We start from the raw sequence: 17446 nt of genomic DNA on the forward strand, positions 1-17446 counted from the left end.
TATCATTTAGAATTAAAAATACTCATCTACTTAAAAGAAAGAATGTTAGTGGCTGTACCCAATACTAATTAATAATGAAACTTCAAATATTCCCCTTCTTTTCTTTGTGTGCTGAGTCTCGAACCTAGGACCTCACATGTCAGGCAAGTGCTTTACCATGACTTTCAGCTCCAACCCCAAACATCAGATATTCTTGAGATGATATTTATGATCATATCGATATTTGTGTTTTTCCATAGAAACTTTCCTTCAATTCTCTCGAATATATATTGTTACATAGTAATTGAGCAGGAGTTCTCATTTGAAAATGAATCTTGAAGTTTCTTAATAAACAATAGTGGCAGGGAATCTACTTTTTCTCAGTGAATTAGGATTGCAGGAAAAGGTATCCAAACAATGACTCCTAGACTCATTCACACTTAGGGACTGCTTACTAATTGTAAAATAGCTTGTGGAGCTAAATTCTTTCAAAGTTCAGGAAGCAGTTCTTATTCCATACTGTTTTTTCTCTAAAATGATTCTACATAAGGTAGCCACAGTCAGACTAGATGTTTTATGCTAACCAAAATATATGTGGTGCTGAACTTTATACCTGTTTCTTATGACTCCTATATAATCATGTAGAAGTGAGAGCAAGGCCTAGATAGCTGCTGGGAATCCATTTTGCTTCTTACGTCTGTAACATGGTTGTAGGTCCTGGGTGCTATAAGTTTCCAACTCTATTGAGGAAAAACAGAGAACAAGGTTGACCTTAAACTTGCCTGTCAACCAAGTATATTGGCAGGAGCACATATGTATAGCTGTGGTTTTGCTTTTCTTATTCTGTTTTTTTATTGCTATTATCACTGCCCTTTCCATCATCTTTGTAAACATTTGGCAAATATAATGGTTGGCATATAAGATGTATTGGACCAAAGGTGTATAACTGCTTAATCTTTATTATGATCCTTGTATATTGCCAAGGTGTTTTATATTTTTATCATGTTTTTTATTATTTGATTTTACAATATTTCTATTACTTTACAATATTTCTATCAAAGACAGGACTTTTTGCAGGTGAGAAAACTGAGATGCCACGGAGTTTAGTGTATTGCTGATGGTTTTAAAATGGGGGTCTTTCACAACCAGGGCTGAAGTAGAATGTTTGTCTATTTATCTAAGGCTCTCTCCACAATGTCAGTGGCAAGAGGGTGAACAAGATTGAGATGGGGATTTGAATGTGTGGAAAGGAAATGTTTGATGCATTTCTCAATTTTTGAATTGGTGGTTCTGAGTGGCAAGATGACTGTCACAGGCATATAAGACAAGATATGATTACACACACACACCCACACCGCCCCACACCCCCCCCCACACTCCCCCCCACACTCCCCCCCCATACTAGTGATTGAATACAGGGGTGCTCTACCTCAGAGCTACATCCCTATCCCTTTTATTTCATTTGGAGACAGGGTCTTCCTAAATTACCAAGGATGGTCTCCAATGTATGATATTCTTGCCTCAGCCTCCCAAGTAGCTGGGATTATGGGCATGTGCTGCTGAGCCTGGTTAATATTCATATGAATAGTTTTTAAAATGTTAGAAAGCAATTTACATTGTTGTAAATAGGTGAAATTTTAAAAGTAGAATCATTTAAATGGTTGGAAATGGGAAATGCCAATCCTAATTTCCATGGAGCATTTCCTGAAACCATGAAAAAAGTTTTGATACTTTGGTAGTATGACAGATGTTACAGCATTTCCTTTCGAAATAATCTGTATTCTGTGCAAGAATGACTATTATCAGATGATTGTTACTTCATTTTCCTCTTTGCTTGATATTTTTAAGAGCTCTTAATTTTCTCATTGTGTCAATGTGTGTTGTGTGGGTTGTGTCTTTGTGTCTCTCCTGTGAAGTGACTGAACTCTTTAGGGTTGATGGCAGTGGTAGTGGTGATGGGGACATGGAATTCTTCCTTCCAACGATTCACAAACGTGGTAAGCAGCTGTTCCAAGGTTCTTTACTAGTATATATTTTTATTTTTGCTTCTTTTTCTCTTTTTGGAAACAAAAATACTAACCACTCCTCTGTGCATTGGTAATGGGCACTGAACCCATGGCCTTGTTAATGTTAGGCAAATACGCTACTACTGAGCTACAACCCTGGTTCTTTTTAACTTTGATTTTGATACAGGGTTTCACTAGATTGCCCAGGCTGGCCTTGAACTTGCAATCCTCCTGCATTAGTCTCCCACGTTGCTGATATTACAGGCACCCACCACTGTGCTTGGTAGTACTGAAATCTTTATTGGCACCAACTAAGTGTAGGTCCTTCACATATTTTATCTCATTGACTGTCAAAGCAACTTTATGACATGTTATTGGCTCTAGGTTTTAGTTATCCAGCTGGAAAGCGATGTAGTTAGAATCATATCGATGTCTGATTCTGATGCCCAGGCTTTCCTCCCTGTATGAATTCACTGCAATTTCCTGATTCTGATTGTAGAGTTTTGTTTGAATGTTATTTATAAAAGTGATGGTTAAAAAATTTAAGGTAGTTTTTGCCAGACACACTGGCACATGCCTGTAATTCCAGTAGCTTGTTGAGTTCAAAGTCAGCCTCAGCAACAGTGAGGCCCTAAACAACTCAGTGAGATCCTGTCTCTAAATGAAATACAAAAAAGGGCTGGGGATATGGCTCAGTGGTAGAGTATCCCTGAGTTCAATCCCCAGTACCCCCCCAAAAAAAGATAGTTTTGAATACCTAAAAAGAGGTAAATAGAACACTTGTAATTTCATGTTAAATGTATCACATTTACTTTCTGTAAAAAATGAACCATGAGTCTTTATATGTAACATTTGATTAAAACAAATGGGAAAAAGAAGTTAGGAAGGAAATAAATAAGGAGAATAAGTTATCAATTAATGGGGGATAGTTGAAAAGAAGATGTCTTTTCAAGTAGATTCATATACAAACATGATTCAGCTTTTTACCTCAAATATTTTTACATATGTGGATAGATGTTTAGAATAATTTTGTTTAGAATGTTTAGAAAGAGAGCACTTTCTAACCCTCAAATGTTCATTTTTCCAATGTCAGAACTCATGTTCCTTTTCCTCATTTCTAACTTCCATCAATGCGCCACATAACCTGTACATATAGCTACTGTATTATTTTTAGAATTGTTCATTTTCTTGTCTGCAAACATTAATAAAACAAAGAGTGAAAATGGGGGTATTAGGAAAACTTTAAATTCTTCCCCAGATCTTAGCATGGTCTATTTGGGATCAGAGAGACAAATCAATATTATAATATGATGCAAAAAATAGAATCAGAGTTAATGCATATTTGAAACCAACAATCTGTTTAGTCCAGTTGACTAAAATCATAGTGAAACTACTGTTTCATAAAGGTTAGAGTAATTCTGGCTCATGTTCTTTTGAGGTCAGCAAAGGTTGTGAGAGACCTTCCTCATACACACTGTGTGAAAGAATGATCTCTTTCACAGAGACGAAAAAGTAAAACAAGTTTTCCTTATTTATCTCCAAGAGCTTATGCAACACTTGTATATCACATTGGTGCCAAAGTAGAGAAAGTTCATAAAACATGAATATGTGTGGCAACCATTTGTGTCTGCCTTTCTTTCTAAAACAAATTATGTGTTCAGTCAAAGCAACAGCTCTTTCATGAAGTTGTTTCTTGGCTTTTCCTGTTGTTTGTCAATTACTGATTAACATTCTTTTATTTTTGCTGTTCATTGGAACTTGTTCATGCAGCCAGTCTAGGAGTGGCTTCCCAGATTCTAGTGACAATAGCAGCCTCTGACCATGCTCACGGTGTGTTTGGATTTAGCCCGGAGTCACTCTTTGTCAATGGAACGGAACCAGAAGATGGATATAGCACTGTTATGTTAAATGTGAGTACTCCATTCCTACACACATTCTCTTCTTATAAAAATTGTTTTATTCTCTTATGAAGGTGTGTTTTATGCTTTCTTTTTTTGTATGTAGGTAAAAATGAATGAAGCTATAATATGGACATTATGAATTGTTAATTGAGTAGTCATTAGGCATTTGTGTTTATGTTTAATTTTTCATAAGACTATTTATTTTTCTGAGATCACCTCATACTTCAAAGAATACAATGGAGTGTACTCCAAGTATTTAACTTGAACATATTTTAGTATTAGTTCGAGCAGGCTGTGATAACAAACATGCAAAATCTTGGGTTTAGTACAACCAAAATTTATTTTTCACTCATGGTATATGTCCAACCTAAATTGAAAAGAGTCTCTATCATCAGTCACTTTGGGGACCATGGATTACAGTTGGCTATATCCCAACCTTCATAAAAGAGACAAGAAATGTGGGTGTTGAGAACTGCATACTGACCTTATAGCTTCTTTGTAAATCAGATTAAATCATTTCTACTTAGATTTCCACGGTGAAAGCAAGGTGCATGGCCATAACTAATGCCATTGAGTGAAGTACCATTCTATTCTGTCTCTTACTCAGAAGGAAGGAAAATCCAAACCAATAATAATAATAACAATTCTATTTGATGTGTGTGTATGTCCACTCTGCTTTGTTGCAAAGAAATTAAGAAGTGTTCTGTTGCTTAATGACTCAGCTTCCTCAGCTTTTGTACAAATAATTAAGCACACTAACTCAAACATATTTGTTTTTGAGTTATTGTATTTCTTTATTATTGTGGTGTGTCTTCATTAAATTTTTGTGGAATTAATTTAGCAAGTTCAGAAAGAGAAACCTAGGAAAGAAAAAAATTAAGGGAGTGGATCACATTTTTATAAAACTACTGTCTAGAATTTAACACTATTTTATCTACATAAACATTATTTGGGGAAATAAGCAATAATTTTTAAGTTTTTGATTTTTAATATATTGATAAAAGCATTTCTTGCCTTTTAAATGTATTGTATTATACTGAGTCAAGCAAATTTTGGTATTTGCTATATCAAAGATGAAAGAAAATATGACTTCTCTTAAAAATGAATTTTTTGACTAGTTTTTCAGAAAAAGCGCACCCATTTGTTATGTACAATGAAGCACACACCATGTTTTGCAGTAAATGTAAAACTTTCAAGGGGACTTGCTTAAATATAATAAGTTTGTAGTCACATTTCATTCATTACTGTTACATATTATAACTCTGTCTGAGATACAGCTAAAATTTAGGCAGAAGTTAAAAATTTTCAATCAACTTGTGATTTTATGGAACAATAACTTTTTAAATATTTTCTGTATGACTCTCTGAGATTCTTCAGGGATGCATAATGTATGGTCCCTGACTTCAATAATCTTATAATCTTGGGAATTTATGTAAAGTTAAAGTTTATTATGCACTTGTCATTACGTACATGTAAACCTCTAGGTCAATGGTTTCAATTTCTCTTTTGAAACATTTTAATACTCTATTTTGCAGGTTGTGAGGAGTCATGGAACTCTGTCTCTAGTGACTTTGCATTGGAACATAGACTCTGATCCTGATGGGGATCTTGCCTTCACCTCTGGCAACATCACCTTTGATATTGGACAGAGGAGTGCCCATATCACAGTGGAAATATTGCCGGATGAAGATCCAGAGCTGGATAAGGCATTCTCTGTGTCAATCCTGAGTGTCTCCAGTGGTTCTTTGGGAGTTCATACTAGTGCCACATTAACAATTTTGGCTAGTGATGATCCTTATGGGGTATTCATTTTTTCTGAGAAGAATAGACCTATTGAAGTTGAGGAAGCAACCCAGAACATCACATTATCAATAATAAGGCTGAAAGGCCTTATGGGAAAAGTTATGGTCTCTTATGCTACAGTAGATGATATGAAAAAACTACCTTATTTTCCACCTAATTTAGCCAGAGCAAGTCAAGGAAGAGATTATATATCAGCTTCTGGATTTGCTGTTTTTGGAGCTAATCAGACTGAGGCCACAATAACTATTTCAATTTTGGATGATGATGAACCAGAAAGGTCGGAGTCTGTGTTTATTGAACTATTCAATTCTACTTTAATAGAGAAAGTGCAGGATCGACCAAGTAAGTATGCATTAGTGTGCTGCCAAAATAATGAATTTTTAGAATTGGTTATAACAGAAAATTTTATAAAAATAGTAAGCTCTCACTTTGAAAAGATCATCTTACAGAAGTTTATCTGTAAGACAACTGGATGTGGAATACATTTTTATCTTAGAAATCATGTTTTAGAAGTCAGTTACATTCCAAGATTTTAGAAGCTTCTGTATAATCTGTGTGTAATTGACCTCTACTACAGTTATACTATTATACTTGTAGTTTCAAAGCATTCTGGAATCTCTCCGGTGAGTCCAGGGCTAATCCTAGTAACAAAAGCCTGAGATCCCTTCACCTTGATCCACTTTTGGGAAATTCATTAACCCACCAAAGCTCTTTGTATTGACAAGAAACATGTATGAAGGAAGGGGACAGGGCTGTGTAGAGGTAGGAAATTGTGAAAATTTGTGGAATAACTTAGGCTAAGATGTAAGATTCTAAGATTAGCATATTGACTTAGCTTAAAATGTAAGATTCAAAGTCAGTATGTAAAGCTCTTTTCAAGTAAGTTTCTTCCCCTGAGTCTCAACACCTGTGTGAATGTATTATGTATGAGAAGCCACATTCTTAACCACAATGAATGTAATTGTAGTCCAGGGTTATAGAGGAAATTTACAATTGCTAATATTAAATCTTTAAATTATAGTCAAGGTTAAAAATTCTTATACAATACCCCTCACTTTTTAAAAAGCCAGATTAGTTATAATAACAGAGAAATTAAAATAATAATTAGCCTTATTAGGTAAGAATTAGAGAATGCACTCTGGTTTTTGAGCACAAATGTATCAAAATAGAAATAAAACCAAAAGGGATTATTGCACATCATAGTGGTCAGGAGTTGTGTGTGTTGGTGTTAGATAACTTATTTTTAAATTTATAATAATAAGCTATTGAACATAATCGTCTAAAGTCCCAGTTTCCGTATTTATAATACAGATGTATTATAGGGATTAAATATGAGCAAATATGCAAAAATTAATATAGCACTGGCACAAGGTAAACATTATTAATAAATATAAGCAATTATTAATAATAAAGTGTGATATAGATATATATGCAGAGTGTCTGTGTGCTATGGGATAGGAGAAACAATCAATGTATATTTTATGTTTTCTCTGTTCCCAGAACCATGCAGCATATTTACGCATAGCTATAATGTAGGATAAAGAAAGAATAATTAAGTGCAAGTCTGTGATGGTGACTCAATTTTTTTTTATTTTTTTAAATTTCTTCTTTTTAGTTAACATGACAGTAGGATGTTTTTTGACATGTCATACATAATGGAGTAAACTTCCCATTCTTGTGGTTGTACATGATGTGAAGTTATGCTGGTCATGTATTTATATATGAGCATAAGAAAGTTATATCTGATTCATTCTACTGTCTTTTCTATTACCATTCCCCCCTTTCCCCATTCCCCTTTGTTTAATCCAGTGAACCTTCACTCCTCCCTTCCCTGTTGCCTAGAGTCAACATCTGCATGACAGAGAGAACATTCTGCCTTAGTTTTTTGGGGATTGGCCTATTTCACTTTACCATGATAGTATCTAGTTCTATCCATTTATTGGCAAATGCCATAATTTAATTCTTCTTTATGGCTGAGTAGTATCCATTGTGAGTATGTGCCAGGAGTTGAGGGCTGTGCAGGGTGAGATATAGGGGTCAAAATTTTGTTTTATTACATATGTATTTCCAGATTTCCCAGCATCATTTGTTGAAGAGGCTCTCTTTTCTCCCCAATGTATATTCATGGTGTCTCTGTCTAGTATGAAATATCTGTATTTATATGGGTTTGTCTCTATGACTTCTATTTCTGTACCATTGGTTTTCATGTCTGTTTTGGTGCCAATACCATGGTGTTTTGTTACTGTAGCTTTGTAGTATAATTTAAGATCTGGTATTGTGATGCGTCTTGCTAAGAACTGCCTTGGTTGTTCTGGGCTTCTTATTTTTCCAAATGAACTTCAGGACTGCTTTTTCTATTTCTATAAAGAATGTTATCAGAATTTTAATAAGAATTGCTAAATCGGTTTTATGCTTTTAGTAGTATGGCTAATTTGAACAATATTAATTCTGCCTATCCAAGAACATGGGAGATTTTTCCTTCTTCTAAGTTCTTCTTCAATTTCTTTCTTTAGTGCTCTGTAGTTTTCATGGAAGCTATTGTGAATGGAGTATTTTTCCTAATTTCTCTTTTAGTTGTTTCATCACTGATATATAGGAACACAATTGATTTCTAGGTGTTAATTTTATATCCTGACATTTTGCTGAATTTATTTATGAGTTCTAAAAGTTTTCTGGTGGATATCTTTGGGTCTTTCAAACATAGAGTCATGTCATCAGCAAAGAGGGATAGTTTAAGTTCTTCTTTTCCTATTTGTATCCCTTTTCTTTCTTTCTTCTGTTTAATTACTATGGCTTTAGTTTCTAGAACTATATTGAATAGGAGTGGTGAAAGAGGCCATTCCTGTCTTATTCCAGTTTTTAGAAGGAATGCTTTCAATTTTTCTCCATTTAGAATGACGTTGGCCTTGGGTTTGGCATATATAGCTTTTACAATATTGAGGTATGTTCCCATTCTCCCTAGTTTTTCTAGTGTTTTGAACACAAATGTGTGTTCTATTTTGTCAGATGCTTTTTCTGCAACTATTGAGATAATCATGTGATTCTTGACTTTATGTCTATTGATGTGATGAATTACATTTATTGATTTCTATATGTTGAATCAACCTTGCATCCGTGGGCTGAACCCCACTTGATGATGGTGCACCATCTTTTTAATATGTTTTTGTATGTAATTTGTGAGTATTTTATTAAGAATATTTGTGTCTATGTTCATCAAGGATAATGGTCTGAAATTTTCTTTCCTTGATGTGTCTTTGTCTGGTTTGGTATCAGCGTGATACTAGCTTCATAGACCGAGTTTGGAAGGGTTCCCTCTTTTGAAAAATAAGTATTTTTAAATTTCATTCCTGATTTCTTCTGTTATCCATTCATCATTCAATAGTGTATTATTCAGTTTACAGGTGTTAGAGTAGCTTCTATGTATTATTTTATCTTTGGTTTCTAATTTCATTCCATTATGATCTGATAGGATGCAAGGTATTATCTCTATTTTTTGTTTTTGCTAAGAGATGCTTTGTGGGTATAAGATATGATCTATTTCAGAGAAGAATCCATGTGCTGATGAAAAGAAAGTGTATTCAGTCATTGATGGATGAAACATTCTATATATGCCTGTAAAGTCTAAATTATTATTCATATTTTTTAGTTCTATACCTTCTTTGGTTTTTGGTTGGAGGATCTATCCAGTAGTGAAAGAGGTGTGTTAAAGTCACCCAGTATTATTTTGTTGTGGTCTATTTACTTCTTGAATTTGAGAAGGGTTTGTTTGATGTACATAGATGCTCCATTGTTTGTGGCAAAAATATTTACACTTATTATGTCTTGTTGATGTATAATTCCTTTAAGCAGTATGAAATATCCTTCTTTGTATCTTGTGATTAACTTTGGCTTGCAGTCCACTTTATCTGATATGAGGATAGCAACCCCTGCTTGTTTATGAGATCTATGTGAATGATGTTTTCATCCCTTCTTTTAGCCTTCAGTCTGTGGATGTCTTTACCTATGAGGTAAGTCTCTTTGGAGATGGCATATTGTAGGGCCTTTTTTAAAAAATCCAGTCTTCAAGTCTATGTTTTTTGATTGATGAGTTTAGGTCATTTATATTCAATGTTGTTATTGAGATATGATAATTATTCCCTGTCATTTTGATTTACTTCTGGTTTTTAATTAGAATTTGTTTCGCCATGATTCAGTGTTCTTTTAGTGTAGTTCCTCCCTTTGCTGGTTTTCATTTTTGTTTTTCATTTCTTCTTCATAAAATATCACATTGAGTATGTTTTGTAGTGTAGGCTTTCTAGTTGTAAATTCTTTCAATTTTTGTTTATCAGGGAAAGTTTTTATTTCATCATCAATTCTGAAGCTTAATTTTGCTGGGTATAGTATTCTTGACTGGCTTCCACTTTCTTTCAGAGCTTGGTATATATTTTTCCAAGACCTCCCAGCTTTGAGGATCTGATTTGAGAAATCATCTGAGATCTGGATTGGTTTCCCTATAATGTTACCTGTCTTCTTATCTGGCAGCATTTAAAATTCTTTCCTTATTTTTATCTTTATCCCTATGTATGTTAGGCATTTTCATAATAATGTGCCTTAATGAGGGTAAATTTGTATATTTGTGGTCCTGTAATCCTCCTGTATTTGATTTTATATTTCATTCATTAGTTTTGGAAATTTTCTGATATTATTTCACTGAAAAGATTGTGCATTCCTTTTGTTTGTATCTCCCAGCCTTTATTTATCCCAATAAATCTTTATTTATTCAGGTTATCCCATATTTCTTAAAAGTTCTGTTCATGGTCTCTTGATATTTTTTTCTCTACAGTCAACTTTGTTTTCAAGATTATATATTTTGTCTTCATTGTATGAAATTCTATCTTCCAAGTGATTTAGTCTGTTGGTGATGCTTTTAATTGTATTTTTAATTTGGAATTGATATCTTCATTTTGAATATTTCTGCTGTTTTGTTGTTGTTGTTGTTGTTTCAGAATCTTTATTCCTTTATTGAAGTGATCTATCACTTCCTATATTTTCTCTCTGACTTCACTCCTTATTCAGTCCTTTACTTCACAGATCAGTTTAACTATGTACATTTTGAACTTATTTTCTGACATTTCCTCCACTGTGGTGTCAATGGATTCTGTTATTGGAGTATCTCGGTTTGTTCCGGACAATTTGCTCCTTGCTTTTTCATGTTGTTTGTGTGTCCACCTTTCTAACAGTATGGATCTGAGGCAGTAGAGTTTCTGCCCCCTGGACTTATGGTATCCCTGAAGGTTTCCAGAACCTCACTCTTTAGGGGAAGACAAATAATAACAACAACCAATGCAAACAATATACAACATTAAACCAAATAGTTTCTATTATGATGTCTACAGTGTTAATTATCACAATAAACAGAAATGATATGATCAGCTGTTGTCTACAATGAAAACAGCAAATTTGCAAAAGGGTTTTCCATTTCAAATGGTGGACAGGGGGAGAACAGAAGCGATATAGAATGTGATGGTTATGAGGGAGGAGGAAAGAAGATAGATGTAAAAAATTGAGTGAAAGAGAGAACAATACAGATAGGCTGTTAGTGGAAGAAAAGAGAGAATCAAGCAAAACAGGTAAGAGAAAAAATATATATGTATATGTAAAGTAAAAATTTTTTAAAAATGAAAGAATACAAAACAAAACTCCTAGTCCTCAAAAAACTGACCCATGAAAAAATGACTGCCTTCAAAAATGCTAAGAAGCTGCTGTCTGCTTTCTTGGTTTCATGCCACAGAACAGTCAGGAAAGCAATCTCCTTTATTCTGTCATCTTATAAACTTGCTGATGACTCAAATTTTAGTAGACAAATCAGTGTAGGGCCTGCTAGGATCTTTGCTGCTCTATTCTAAGTATAATCATCAACTTCCATGAGAGGAGCAGCTGTTAGCACCTGCACCTGAGTGCAGGGCAGGGTGCCCAGTGGTGGAGAGCCAAAGGTCAGGTAGCTGATATGGTGGGGATCATAAATAGGAAGTAAGAAAATGAGGCCAACCATTTAGTACACCTCCTCATTGTGTCTGATAGGTACTAGTAGAGGATCTTACATGAGTTCTTCAACTTCTTTATGCCTGATTCCTAGTCTGCTGAATAATATATATTTATCCCTGTCTTTATCTGTCTCGGCAGATGAATGGATAAGAAAATATGGTACAGGGGAGATTATTTGACTCTCAAAGAGAATGAAATACTGCTATTTGTGGCAAAATGGATGGAACTGGAGAACTTTATCAAAAGTGAAATAAGCCAGGCACAGAAAGATAAATACTGCATATTCTCACTTATGTGAAGAAGCTAAATATGTTGATCTCAAAAAAGAGAGTAGATGGCTAGAGTGATTATTACAGGCTAGGAAAGGTAGTAGCAAGTGAAGAGAGAGGGAAGTTGGATTATAGGTATTCAAATACAGTTAGATGGGAGGAGTAAATTCTGGTGTTCTGTAGTGCAGTGGGGTGACTGGAGTCTGCAGCTGGTCTTTAAGCTCAAGGAACTTAGAAGGAAATGCCTTTTCTACTCAGTTTCATAACCAGAGTGCTGTTTTTCTTTAGTGGCATGATGATGAACTAAATAGAAGCACATAATTCTGTAGGCTCATTATGACTTGTAATATCATGTAAATTGATGATTAATTATACTTGAACCATTTCACTGCTTTTTCAGAAGTTTCCAATACTTATTAAAAATACTTGTGTAGGGTAATCTTTCCTTTGCCAAGCTTTTATATGAAGAAAAATCTCCCTAGATTGTAAGATGCAAGAGAGCAGGGATTTTCTATTTACTTTATTTTTGTATTTCCAATTTCTAGTTTAATGGTGGTGCATATACAGATTTAAATCCTTTGAAATATAAATAGTAGAGAGAGACATCTGGCTGATGCAGTTTTATTGAGGCTTCTTGATGACTTTTAACCCGTTTTTAGAAATTTGATATATTAGCTTTTCTTCTCTTTTAGTTCCAAATTCTCCACGCCTGGGACCTAAGGTAGAAACTGTAGCCCATCTAATTATCCTTGCCAACGACAATGCATTTGGAACCCTTCAGCTTTCAGCGCCAGTGGTTCGAGTGACAGAAAATCATGTTGGACCTATTATCAATGTGACTAGAACAGGAGGAGCATTTGCAGATGTTTCTGTGAAGTTTAAAGCTGTGCCAATAACTGCAGTAGCTGGTAAGAAAAGATATCTAAGGAGCAGCGAAGTGTTTTAAAGGGTCATGTGTCTGGATTAACAAAGCCACATAAGGACATAATTCGAAAAATCAACTAGAAAGCATCAGTACTCTTGTGTCTGTTTAGATACCAATCTAGAGATTTTACATATCTGTGACTCCAAATTGGTAGAATTCATGAAAAGACACTGGTAAAATTGTACCAAAATTCAAAAGTTATGACAGCTGAAGTATGCACAAGCCAATGGAAAGTAAACTAAGGATGTCATTGGCTTTCTCTGAATTTTTTTCATTTTTTGAAAGGGTTTCATGTGTAAATGACTACTAAGGAATGCAGGAAAAATGAGTAGCCATTAATTTTGGTTCTTTGGAGTAGGCTTATCTGCCATTATCTTACTTGTTTATTTATGAAGAATATGGAAGAGACAATGATTAGCATTGACTATTTTATGTATAAGCAGAATGATTTGACTGCCAAATGCACACATTTGGAGACTGCCTTCTTTGATACAGGAGATCCAGGATTTAGAGAGAGATTTGCCCAATAACAGTTCAGTTAGAATTCTAGTGTTCACTCAAAGGAACAGGAGTGTGAATGAGAGGGATATGATGCCTGATTTAAAATATAAATCATCTGAACATGATTCTTGCTAAAAAAAAGACAACAAGCCTGGGCTGGGGCTGTACTTCAGTGGCAAACAACTTGCCTAGCATGTGTGAGGCACTGGGTTTGATCCAAAAAGTAGGCCCAAATCTCCATCATGTCAGATTAGGCCCTGACTTTCTTAATAAGACTCCCATAGTACAAGAATTAAAACCAATAATCAATAAATGGGATGGAGTCAAACTAAAAAGCTTCTTCTCAGCAAAAGAAACAATCAGTGAGGTGAATAAAGAGCCTACAGAATGGGGGCAAATTTTACCACAAGCACATAAGATAGAGAACTAATCTCTAGGATATATAAAGTACTCAAAAACCTTACCATCAAAAAACCCACAAATAACCCAGTTAATAAATGGGCCAAGGAACTGAAGAGACACTTCTCACAAGAGGATATACAATCAATCAACAAACATATGAAAAAATGTTGAATATCTCTAGCAGTTAGAGAAATGCAAATCAAAACTACTCTAAGATTTCATTTCACTCCAGTCAGAATGGCAGCTATTATGAATACGAACAACAATAAGTGTTGGTGAGGATGTGGGGAAAAAGGCACACTCATACTTTGCTGGTGGGACTATAAATTGATGCAGCCAATCTGGAAAGCAGTATGGAGATTCCTTGGAAAACTTGGAATGGAACCACCATTTGACCCAGCTATCCCACTCCTCGGTTTATACCCAAAGGACTTAAAAACAGCATACTACAGGGACACAGCCATATCAATGTTTATAACAGCACAATTTACGATAGTTAAAATGTGGAACCAACCCAGATGCCCTTCAGTAGATGAATGGATAGGGAAACTTTGGTATATATACAGAGTGGAACATTACTCAGCATTAAAAGAGAATAAACTCATGGCATTTGCAGTAAATGCATGGAATTGGCGAATATAATGCCAAGTAAAGCAAGCCAATCCCAAAAAACCAAAGGCTGAATGTTTTCTTTGATATGAGGTTGCTGACTCATAATGGTGATGGGGGCAGAGGATGGGAGGAATGTTGGAACTTTAGATAGAGCAAAGGGGAGGGAGGGGAAGGGAGGGAGCAAGAGGGTAGGAATGATGGTGGAATGAGTTAGACATCATTACCCTAAGTACATGTATGCAGACACGAATGGTGTGAAAATACTTTGTGTACAATTAGTGATTTAAAAAATCACTATGCTCTCTATGTGTAATATGAAATGAATTGCATTCTGCCATCATGTATAACAGAGTAGAATAAATAAATAATTTAAAATAAATAAATAAGTAAATAAAATGAAGGCATTCTGTCCATCTTCAAAAAAGAAAAAAAAAGGAAAAACAAGCCAGGCTTACCTCATCTGTGCACATTAGAGGATGCACAAACTGAAGAATGCCTGACTGTCTCTAGACAACCTCATCTATTGACAGGTGGGGGGAATTAGTGTTCTGAGGAGTTAGCCTGTAGGATCCAAAGGGAATCTCCCTCCTTTCCTTATCCAGTGCTTGTTTTCTTGCCACCCTGAGCAATACTCAGCAGCAGCTTTTTATCCAGCTTTGTAGGAAAGTTTATCATTTCCAGCTGTATCACTGAGGATGCTAACATGCCGTTTCTGCAATAGTATAGTTTATTTCCCCAGTGAAAGTGGAATTCTAGTTCTTTTCTTTGTTCTAAAGTATTGTACTCTTTATTTATTTATTTATTTATTTTTGTAGAGAAGGAACCATGTTATGGTAATGATTGTCTATCTCACTCTAAAGAGAGAGAAGGAAGGAGGGAGGCAGAGAATCAATCTATAGTAAAGTATATAAACATCTTCCTGAAAATGAAGACATGAAGTTGAACAACCTTAAGAAGTTTTTTCCATTATCTTATGATATTATCAAATCCAACTTTTATTAGTTTTAGAAAACTTTGTTTAGAATAGATATCGTTAATATCCTCGAAAATGTCTCCCCAAGTATACCATAAAGTTTGGGGTAAATATTGTTTCCCTAGTGTGTGGAATGTTTATCATATTCTGAATAAATGTTAACATTTTACTTTTTGTCTTTGCAGGTGAAGATTACAGTATAGCTTCATCAGATGTGGTCTTGCTGGAAGGGGAAACCAGTAAAGCTGTGCCAATATACATCATTAACGACATCTACCCTGAACTGGAAGAATCTTTCCTTGTGCAGCTGCTGAATCAAACAACAGGAGGAGCGAAACTAGGGGCTTTGACAGAGGCTGTCATTATTATTGAGGCTTCTGATGACCCCTATGGATTATTTGGTAATCGTGCTTGTTTGCACCTCTCTTTTACTTGTTTGTATAAGTCAAGTATAATGGCCATTTCTTTTCTGTAGAGACTCAGAATTGATTTGATTAAGTGTTCTTTTTTAACTGTTTATTAGTGATACATAGGACCCCTATGTAGACTGACAGGCATGGATAGTAATTTTTTTTTAAAAAAGTAAGTAAATCACCCCTTAACATAGAGATGGAAATCACGAACTTTTATCTTTCTGTTCAGACTTGGTTCCCAGATGCATTTTGTGAGTCTTAGGTAATTCCTTTAAAAATTAATTTGTAGAAATTGCCATTCAGATCTGACTTTCTGGGCTTTCCTGATAAGTAAGAAAATCTGGCAACATCTAGCCTCCCTTTCCTGCATAGTATCAATCATGGGAGCAAATAGCAACTACCCCTGGGGACTAGGCAGGCCGTTTGTATAGTTAGCCAAGTTCCCACTGGATTATTTCACTCATGGCTGGTATATACATGACCCCTGTTGACATCTCACTTTATGATTTCTGTTGTTAGCACAATGAAAAATAATGGTTGGAAACTTTGGCAGGCCTGACAAAGTTGTGTCACAGCATGGTACCCTGATTTTGTGGAGTGTAGCTACATAGGTAGCTTAGTGGGAGAAAGAATCCACTGTAGAAGGGTCCTTGTTAGTTCTGTGTTGACTCAGTTATACTTTGTATCCGTCTGCCCTCCAGGTTTTCAGATCACTAAACTTATTGTAGAGGAACCTGAGTTTAACTCAGTGAAGGTAAACCTGCCAATAATTCGAAATTCTGGGACACTCGGCAATGTTACTATTGAGTGGGTTGCCACCATTAATGGACAGCTTGCTACTGGCGACCTGCGAGTTGTCTCAGGTAATGTGACCTTTGCCCCTGGGGAAACCATTCAAACCTTGTTGTTAGAGGTCCTGGCTGACGACGTTCCGGAGACTGAAGAGGTGAGAGGAATGGCTAGTATAGAATGACACTGCAAATTGTGCCTTGTCTTATAGTGACTAGAACAGATGACTCTGGCTATGACATTTTAGAGAGGATGTCAGATAAATTATTTCTGCAAGAATGTTCAAAGTATGGTAGTATAAAAGTGATCTTTACAAATAACAAGAGGAGGAATATTCTAGAAATAGATTTTGTCTACATGAGATTTTATTAGTATACGATTTTTTTTGTGCAATTACATTGTATTTTTCAATAATGGTGTTAAATAATTAAAAATAATAAAACTATGTTCATTTTTTTCTACATTTGTTTTTATTAATTTGTATTCATGGTCTCTTTTGGCTTGGATGCAAGCCAATCTTTTTTAAGTGTAGATTTTGACTTTTCACTCTTCATTTATTATTCTTCAACTATTATTGAGAGTTTACTATCTAACTGTATCATTCTTACTCTAATTTCAGAGCTTATTTAACAAATAAGCTCGGTAATTTTCCTGTTTTATATTTTTCATGATGAAGAAGCAATATGGCAACTAAAATTAAGAGTCTCAGTGGGAAAGTTGATTCATCCATCACTAACATATTGTCTGAAGATAATTTTATTTTATAAAATTCCAGTATTACTAAAGCTTAGACCTTATAAAAGTATTATATTAGCATTTATTCTTTAATAGTATTAAATTTTATAGGAG

At 34.9% G+C, this 17446-nt stretch overlaps 1 protein-coding gene across 2 annotated transcripts in view; it reads left to right on the top strand.

Moving 5' to 3' along the window:
- Adgrv1 (adhesion G protein-coupled receptor V1) overlaps positions 1 to 17446 on the top strand; it is a 569696-nt gene that overhangs the window by 104131 nt on the left and 448119 nt on the right. For both annotated transcript variants that reach the window (XM_058574584.1, XM_046428479.2), the window contains 6 exons: positions 1896 to 1976; positions 3756 to 3895; positions 5422 to 6031; positions 12675 to 12890; positions 15581 to 15796; positions 16510 to 16754. In XM_058574584.1, coding sequence (XP_058430567.1) covers positions 1896 to 1976; positions 3756 to 3895; positions 5422 to 6031; positions 12675 to 12890; positions 15581 to 15796; positions 16510 to 16754 — 1508 coding nt within the window. The remainder of the gene's footprint in view (positions 1 to 1895; positions 1977 to 3755; positions 3896 to 5421; positions 6032 to 12674; positions 12891 to 15580; positions 15797 to 16509; positions 16755 to 17446) is intronic.

The sequence above is a fragment of the Marmota monax genome, unplaced genomic scaffold (genome assembly GCF_021218885.2).
Source record: "Marmota monax isolate L192 unplaced genomic scaffold, Marmota_monax_Labrador192_F-V1.1 WCK01_AAM20220418_F8-fsc00018, whole genome shotgun sequence".
Lineage (NCBI taxonomy): Eukaryota > Metazoa > Chordata > Mammalia > Rodentia > Sciuridae > Marmota > Marmota monax.